This window comes from Lytechinus variegatus, chromosome 4 (assembly GCF_018143015.1).
Source record: "Lytechinus variegatus isolate NC3 chromosome 4, Lvar_3.0, whole genome shotgun sequence".
Classification (NCBI taxonomy): Eukaryota; Metazoa; Echinodermata; class Echinoidea; order Temnopleuroida; family Toxopneustidae; genus Lytechinus; species Lytechinus variegatus.
In genome coordinates this window covers 25,143,927-25,153,551 of record NC_054743.1, presented here as the reverse complement: position 1 = coordinate 25,153,551, position 9,625 = coordinate 25,143,927, and the positions used below count along the sequence as shown (strand labels likewise).

The 9,625-nt window shown below is 37.0% G+C and overlaps 1 protein-coding gene across 1 annotated transcript; it reads right to left on the bottom strand.

The window, feature by feature from the left end:
- Window positions 1–618: 618 nt before the first annotated feature.
- On the bottom strand, window positions 619–8,753 carry LOC121413682 (cell adhesion molecule 2-like). Its single transcript, XM_041606604.1, has 3 exons — window positions 8,349–8,753; window positions 4,907–5,025; window positions 619–4,136 (listed from the first exon to the last, which is right to left on the bottom strand). Exons 1-3 carry the CDS (start codon window positions 8,478–8,480, stop codon window positions 2,825–2,827), a joined length of 1,563 nt encoding a protein of 520 aa, XP_041462538.1. The 5' UTR covers window positions 8,481–8,753; the 3' UTR covers window positions 619–2,824.
- Between the last annotated feature and the right edge of the window lie 872 nt (window positions 8,754–9,625).

Below are 9,625 nucleotides of genomic sequence, written 5' to 3'. Positions count from 1 at the left end.
GTCTAATATCCATTTTCATTTTATTCATTTTGCACAATTAACACTTATAAACTTAAATAAAATGTAGAAATGTATATGGACTAAATGGTTATTGAATCAACTGGTTATTAGACGAAATGAAGAGTGGATGAATCGGCAATTAGACCATGTGGGTAGTGGACGAACTGATGGTAGACCAAATGATAGTAGACAAGTGATCTAAACCGTTTTCTGTGGATGCAGAAGACAAGAACTGTCCCAAACGAGGGGTCGGAGTGACTAGGATATGAGCGTGACGAATGTCATGCAAATGAAATAAGGGGAGAGAGGAATACAGACAATGTATAAATATCATAAAAGATGAAACAAGAATCACTCTAAAAGGGGAGAGATAAAGATTAGAGAGTATCACAAAGAAATAACGAGTAAGTTAGATGTCAACTACATGCATTTAAAAAATATATATTTTCAATAATTATGATTCGAAAACATTTCCTTTACTTATCCATGTAACATCTTAAAAATATATATTTGAGGTAAACAAGTGCTGTATGAATGATATTGTTATCGGGCTACCGTAAATGTGCTTTGCGAAAGAATAATAGTACAAAAGTACAAGCTATTTTCGTTTTTTTTTTGGTAAACTCTTAGAAGTGCAGAATCTCTGCAGCACACCAAATTTCGACTACATGGATTTATATCTTTAATGTTGCCATTGCAATTATTTTTCCACTTTTATATAACATGATAAATGAAACTTAAAACACATCATCTTCTTAAAACGGACATTTATTTATTTGGTATACAAAGTATTCCATGAAATATACATAACATTACATATATGTCGTGTCGTATCGATAACTGCATCGCTGCTATAAAAGACAAGTCAATTTAAAAAACTTTCAAAGTGTATCACGAAAATTTGCATCAAAATTTATATGATAAAAGTGAAACAGTTTACATAACATGATTTGCGTCAAGAAACTCCGCGCTGAATAACGTTTGAGAACAATGATACAACCGGCTATACAGATGTTCAATGTCTCACCTCGAACAATATTACAATGTGTGTGGTGTAAAGGGCTGGGGCGCCTCCCTCTTGATTTTCAAGAAGTGAAAAAAGTGGAGAAAGAAGGAAACGGGGAAAAAAATAATACAAGAAAGAGAGGCCTTTGCTAAATTACACACCCTTTTATTCAATTGACAAAATATATGTTACGTCATATTAAGCACGTCATGCCCCTTCCAAAATGGGCCTACCCGGGGGTGGTCGCCAATGAATGCATCCGACAGTTAAATCATTGATTTTGGAAGAAGAATTCTGTTTTTTGTTGTTCTTGTTATTATTTTTTTAATGGAGCCTGGGTACAATATCTGTTATTCGAAACACTTTTTGAGCATTTCTACACACATCATCGCTGTATGTTTGACAACTTAATCCTATGTTTCAGCTTGTGTGTTTGTTTTCCTACAGTTCGTGTACTAGTAATTCATCCCGTAGTCTTCTTCCTTTTACCTACAGAGGGCTCTAGACCAGAATGAAATGATTTCAAGGCAAACGTTTTTATAGATAAATAACATTATATAACTTACGGGTAAAACAAGATAAAACAATGTGGCATAAGACATCTCCCAACTCTCTGTCTATCATTACATTAAAAACCAAATCATCCATTTTGACATAGGATCCTAAAAATAGCCAATTTGGACACGATACTGATAAAACAACGGGAGTTGCATTCGAAGTCACTAAAAGAATTAATATAATAAAGAAAAGTTAATAAGTCTTTATATGCCTACTCTAGAAATACATCGTATTGTCCTCTAAGCATAGCTCTTTCGACACTGAAATCGAGAGACATCCATGTAAACATTATTTTTAGCTCTGACTAGAACCCCCAAAATACCAACTAGTTTTATTCACTCACGTTTTGTCTACTGGCACAATACACTGTATCAGAATAAAATAAATGAGTAGAGAAAAATGGCGTAGGAATTTAGAGTGTTAGTAAAAAAAATGATTACATTAAAAATTGAATTGTATACCACACACTCTGAAGTGAATTACCGAGTGTAATAGAGTTATATGTATATAAAAATGTTAATTTAGGTTCTTTTCTTATAAGAACCACATACGATGAATATCGACGTAGATAATAACGGAGACTCATTTTAATCATGTTAAGGATACTCCGGGTTGAAACGGATTATATCAAAATAAATAGAGTACGAATCACTGAAACACAAAACTGAAAATTTCACAAAAATCTGACAACTTTAAAATGGGGATATGATATCATCAAGTTGCTCAATGAAAATTCATGAAGACATGCTAAGAACTGCTTTACCGAAATAATGCAAATCGATAAAATATAATAAATTCGTTACCCTTGTCTGATTAGCTAAAATTTTCAGTATAGTATTTGTTTGATTTTTTTGTCAGTTTAAATCACTTTTTTTTTACCATGGAGTAACCTTTTGACATATCGCCACAACGTCGTGCAAATCAACAATGATATCGAAATATGTTATACACTGTAAAAAAAATACGAAGAGCTACGAAGAGCTAATTTAGCTCTTAAAAAGCGTGAATAGTGAATGCATTTCGGAGTGCTGATTTGTCTAGTTCAAATTTGAACGAGAAAAAATCAGCACTCCGAAGTGCATTCACTGTACACGCTCTTTAAAAGCTAAATTAGCTCTTCGTAGCTCTTCGTTTTATAGAGTGTAATGGCGCAAATTAGTAGTTGTTTATGTTTCGAAATAAAACACTAAATGAAGAGGTAGACAGTATCACATTGTACTATTTTGCTTCTGTGTAAGTTATGAAATTATGACACCAAGGCTATCGCCTTGAAGCAACGGTATTATACGGGGATTGATCAGGGGTAGGACCCTCGAAAGAGGTAAGGGTCTTTTGGGTGTCTTGGTGAACAGGTGAAAACCAAGAACGAACAATGCTGATGTAGCGACTGCGGAAAAAGACGTCACCGTCGTTATTGGCACCAGAATACATATCGGCGCGGCGCTTGCGTCGACGCTTCGCGGTGACGTAGCAGACAGCACCGATGGCGGCGATGAAAATGACGCCGATAAGTGCGGCAATGGCGCTGACGGAAGCTACGAAGATGGTGTCGAAAGAAGATGCACCACGGATTGGAGGTTCTGCACTATCTGATGTTAGATCTTCAGTTGTCAGGGAAGTGATGCCTTCGGTTGATGATGCTGGTTGTTCAGGAACAATGGTTGGGCCACTTGGGGTATCCGTCTCTTCAGGAACAATGGTTGGGCCACTTGGGGTATCCGTCTCTTCAGGAACGATCGTTGGGCCACTTGGGGTATCTGTGGCCCTCGGAGGGTGTGTTGTTGCCTCGGTAGGCAGGGTCGGTGCCTGAGTGTCCCTTTCGGTTGAAGCAGCGGGTGTCGGGGGTGCTTGGGTCGATACCTCAGTGATAATCAGGGTCAGGGCAGCTTCTGCAGAGGCTTGTCCATTAGCGGCTTCGACCTGACACCTTACCAGACCATTGACTTCCCTTGAACCTACCAAGCGAAGTACACTCGCAGTCTCCGTACTCTCAATCACCACTGAACGGCCAACGTTGCTTCCCAATTCTTCGTTGTTCAGGAACCAACGATAGACTGCCCTTGTAGCCGGTGCTGCCGCACAGACAAACGATACCGTTGATCCAAGAGTGACTTCTGCCGTCGACGGGGCCAGAACGATGTTCGGTGATTCCGTCAAAATCTGGAACGGAGAGCTGTAAGACGACCTTGGCTCTGTCCATAGAGAATGCCGGGCGCGACACTCGAACACCGCGCCATCATCGACCTCTTCGGTCACCCACACATAGACCAGACGTCCAGATGCGACCACGATAACTTCATTACCTCTAACGAGCTCGATCTCTGGGACGGGATTCCCTCCTTCAATTTCGCACACGATCTCGATGGTCTCGCCGACGACGATCGTCCCCGTCACCGAGGAGCTGATCAAAGGGTATTCCTGGCTGGGTGGGCTAATCACATCAAGATTGGCTCCATCAGATGTTATGCCGCCTCCACTGGAAAAGGCCACACACTGATAGGTCCCCGCATCCTCTGGTTTGAGGTTTTCAATGATGAGGTTGTAGGACTTACTACTATATGAGACGGAATACCTGGGTTGACGACAAAGAGAGAAAAATACCATTCATATATATTAGTCCTCATTTGCGACTTTGATCACATCCAGATATTGATGAATGTAAAGAAAACACTGAGATCTTATACAGCACAGAACAGACTGATTTTGATTAAAGTACGGATTTTTAATCTATTTATTTTTAAATTGAATGGCAGCATGGTTGGATAAGATGAAATATTATATCATAAAAACACATTTTACCCAAACATGCGGTCTAAGATATCATAGTTATCGGTTATTATATGGGCCAAATTTACGATAAAAATATTTGAAGAAAAATATACCCCTCCCCTATATCTTTCCCTTTTCTCCCCGCTCCCTTTCTTATCTTCCTTCTCATCTGCTGTTGATACATTTCTTTTTAAACCTATGATAAATATGTGATCAATGTCACAGGCGCGGATCCGGGGAGGGGGGGGGGGCAAAAGATGCTGGCGCACTCCGTAAAATTTGAATAACAAAAGACGCATCCTGTAAATGCCGTTAGTTTGGAGTGATGACCCTTTTTCATTTTGTTTATGTATCTATTTATATTTATTCTTATTCATCTATTTGTTTATTTACATTTATATATACCTTTTTTTTTGGGGGGGGGCTTCATTCATTTAGGAGTGATGGACCTTTTTTGTTTGCTTGTCAAATAATATTCATGTGCACAAATGTACCCCTGCGAACAACAAACAATTCTGGACCCGAAGGTGAATGGGGAAGATGATCATTGCTATTTGATTTGGTTGTTCTTACCTGTCTGGATCAGCATTTCCTTGGATCTGTATGGTATGACTGATGATAGATGTATCTCTCACCCACATGAAGGTACGGGTATCTTGGTTAACAGAACAATACAGCGTCACCGTCGTACCCTGCAGGGGGGGGGGGTTCATAATGACAATATAGTGAATATTTGTTATAGGATCCAGCACATGCCAAATAGACAATTTGACGCTTCATGTCCTGAAGGTTGCGCGAGGTTGTCGCTGCAGTGATTCGTGAGGTAATCATGGTAATGCAACAGGATTTAGTATTGTTAGATAAAGGGGTGATGATAACGAAGATGAACAAATGATATGTTGGTGATCATGATGGTAATGATCAAGAAGAAGAAGAAGAAGATGATGATGATAATGATGAGGATGGTGATAATGATAAGGATGAGGAGGAGGATGAAAGATGATGATGATTATGATGAAGATGACGATGAGGATGGTGATGATGATCATGAGGATGGTAATGATATTGATGTTGATGATGATGAGGATGGTGATGATGATGAGGATGAGGAGGAGGATGATGAGGATGATGATGATGAGGAGGAGGAGGAGGAGGATGATGATGGTGATAATGATAAGGATGAGGAGGAGGAGGATGAATGATGATGATTATGGTGATGATGTTGATGATGATGTTGATGATGATGTTGATGATGTTGATAATGATGTTGATGATGATGTTGATGATGATGCTGATAATGATGTTGATGATTTTGATGATGATGTTGATGATGACGTTGATGATGATGTTGATGGTGATGTTTATGATGATGAGGATGAATGATGATGATTATGATGAAGATATTGATGATGATGTTGATGATGAGGAGGAGAATGAATGGGAGGATGATTACGATGATGATAATGGTGGTGGTGGAGATAGATGATAACGATTACAACTGTGACGATTATTATTAATTACATATTCAACATATGCATAGGCAAGAGAGAGTAGTCTGTGGGCACAGAATAAATGTTATCTTGAAACTAAGTCTTTACTGTCAAGATGGTATAATTGGTTAAAAATAAAAAAAATTGAGTCTGAAGTACTGAGACTAGATTCACTGTGTAATGTTGCTGCTTCTGACACAGGCAGCAGAGAGTTCTGAATAATACAATACAAGTCTTTACTTTGGAGATGGTTTGGTTAAAAATATCAAATTCGAGTCTGTGTTTGTAGACTATGGAGAGGGTGCATGTATCAGCGTGGCAAGAGAGACATTTTTTCCTGATTTTCTAAGTAGAAATTCCAACAATTCTATTCGGCATAATTCTATTCATTTGCTCGTAACACATGAGAGGATATTGTCAGTAAGCAGCATAAAACGACTCGATATCAATGCATTCATCTGTTTTTCGAAATTGATAGCTTTTAATTTTGAGCTTAAGGGTTAAATATAGTTAAAAGGTGAAGCTTTGTAATGTTCAGGTGAGGGGATAAACCAGCGCAGGATTGCTCAGTTTCATCATTATCTTATGACTAAGATTTTACAGACAAAATAATTGCATTATAATATAAATGAAACCCCTACTCAATATTTTCGGACTTTTTAGTAGTCGCATACGTGTAATCATGCTAATACATCCTTTCTTTCAAGATATAAAATTGAATAACGATTTTATAGTTTCGCGAGCTAACAGATATTAGCCTATCGGCTATTGATATTGCGTCTGGTTTAAAACCATGGCGTTCACTGTATAATGCTTGCAATGCAAACATCTTGAGTAGATATTGAAATATTCGAGTGTTATTTTTTGTGTTTTTAATAGACAAATAAGGAATATATTGGGGAAGATTTCCCTTTGCGACAGCCACCCCAACCGTACCCCTACCCTAACCCCATAATATACATTTTTTGTCACTTTGGGTGGCTGTCGAAAAGGAACTCTTCCTATTTATGGTAGATAAAGACCGTGAATTCATTGAAAATGCGTTTTAAGATTTAGTAAAAACAAGAGGCATTTTTCATTGCTGATTTCCATTGTTAAACTAAGTTTTGAACAGCTTTATCCATCGTGCAAGAATGGCCTGCGGGGCGCTGCCCTCCCCCCACAAAAAAAATAATCATAAAAGTTACAAAATCAAAAAGAACGAAAGAAAAAATGAAAGGGAGGATGCAACCAAGTATTATATTTTTTACATTATGTAAAAATAGAATTTATCTTCAAATTATATGTTCATATTCATAAAGGTCAAAATTCCGTTCTTTAATCTGCCCCAATTGCGGTATGTTCCCCGCAATGTGTATGGGTCATTATACGAGTGGTGTATGTCAATGATCAGTTGTGAAAATTGTGTTATTATATGAAATCATATGTTTTATATAAGCTAAAGTAAGATGGTATATTATTGGTTGAATATGAGATACAAATTGCAAATTCAATATCCCTCTTCCAAAGTTTCAGGTTTGAATTTATATATTGAATTCATTAACAAACTTCATTCATATGGCATGAATATTTTGTTTTTAAATATATACAATGATAGAATAAACAAAAACATTCATACCTATATGTCGTATAAATCAGTAATACATCAATACATGATTTCCAATTATTATAAAGATATACATCTATATACAAAGAGAAATGACAAATTGAAATTTAACCCAAAGAAGGTGTAGCATAATGCAATATACATAAGTTATCTAATTATCGAATACAATTCAGGAAGTAAATAAATGTATAACGTTAGAGATATAACTTTGATAATGGTGGCATTCGGTGGATTTTAGATAGCTTGAATGAAATTTAAAAAGAAAAATGTAATTGGTGTTAAAAGTCATCCCTCTTATTTATAATCGCTTTGTAGAACTTACAAAAAATGATTTAATAATCTTTATTACCAGATCCTTACATACACGTAAAATGCAAATTCAATATCCGCTTCAGAAAGTTTAAGGATTTAGAAAATTATGGATATTAATATAATTAAATTTATTAACAGATGTATCCAAACAAAATGATGACGTAATTTTAAGCAAAGTGGAAACTTTATTATCATGATATTACCACACTGTACATAGACACGCGTCGCAGAAAGCATCGATGTATTGGATAGTACACAGCAAAAACTGTGGTGTTAACCGGTGTACATAGAGGACCACACCAGTTATTTTACACCGGTGTTAAATTGGTGGTGTTAGTTTTACACCTATAGGTGTTATCACGACACATTTTGTTGTTACATTTACACTCATTGGTGTTATGTTTAATCTCTAGGATGCAATTTTGACACCTCAGGGTGTGGTCCTCTATTAACACCAATTAGCGTCAGTTTTAACACCGCAGTTTTTACAGTGTATAATGGACCGACCCTTCTACCATGCACGTTGACAACTTTTACTATGTTATACATGAGGTTATACCACACCCTACACCTGGCATAGTTATGGGAAAAGTAATTCTATACATACCTGAACTGCAGAGGTATGACTTGGCTCGATAATGAACTCAAACGAATTAGCATCAGTCACCATCGTAGACAACAAAAACGTCGTCACGAGAACGACGACGATCTCCAGTCGTGGCCGAAAAAGATTCATCATTGCATAGGAATGTTTACTGTTAGTGAGAAGTGAGTATTATGATGGCTCCTTGGTGTAGAATAATGAAGATGGTATATATCTGTATACTCCCAACTTGAAACAAATATATAGTTCCTATATTCCCAACGCCTTCTCGACAACCATATTCCACTAGTTGGAGATCTTGACCGGGAACACCCTTCCTTCTTATCCTGCCCCCACCAGAAGGCCAGAAATGGCTACGCAATGGTCTTCAGTGGCAGTGGAACCGGTGGTATAATACTGGGTATTTTGGTATTATCGGGCACCCTTCGAATTCCTTTCAAACAATGCTATATTCAGGGCGTCGCCACGACCCCATTCATCCACGCTCTCCTAGTTCTGTGCTCCGTTGCATCTTCGACAAAAGGAGGATTACGTAAGGGAACAAAAGATGCGGTAAGTTGATAGAAGTTTTATGAGGGGGATATAATGTTTTGAACTGCAGAAGAATCAGATTTACAAAATAATGGTTTTATTACTGAAAATATGCCATGTGTTAACTTATTGCGAAAGGAACGAGCAGAATCTGCAAATGGGTCATGAATTAATAATTGTATAAAATAACATATACTATTATGATGCACTAGATAAATGGACCGTACCAGAAAAGAGAAATATGAGAGAGGTGTTCAATCCCTCGAGGCAGTATATTCCGTTCTCTTGTAAATTTGAATCTTAAGAACAAGGTGAATTCAGGCTGACTTTGAAGTGAAGCTGGAATAAAAAAATAATATTTTCACACTTCCATTTCGATTTTCATTCATTATGATTATTCATTTAATCATTTATTTATTCACCTATTATTCATATATTATGCATTTTTCATGACATGCATTTATTTGAAAAGGGAAGCCCATTCAACAATATTTTGATATCCCATGAATCAGTATAACTTATATAAGAGGATTTCAGTTATTGACAAATATGTTTTGGTCACCACTTAACCGCCCCTCATCAAAAAAACAAAATTATTTTTCATATTTATGTTGGGCGTTAGAAGTCCGCAAAGAAGATGAGAAAACAGCGAAGCCCAAATCTAATCCAAACTACTAAAAATTAATAGATACATCGAAAATTTGATTACTTATTCATTCAGTTTCCCCGCACTATCCATAATGATACAC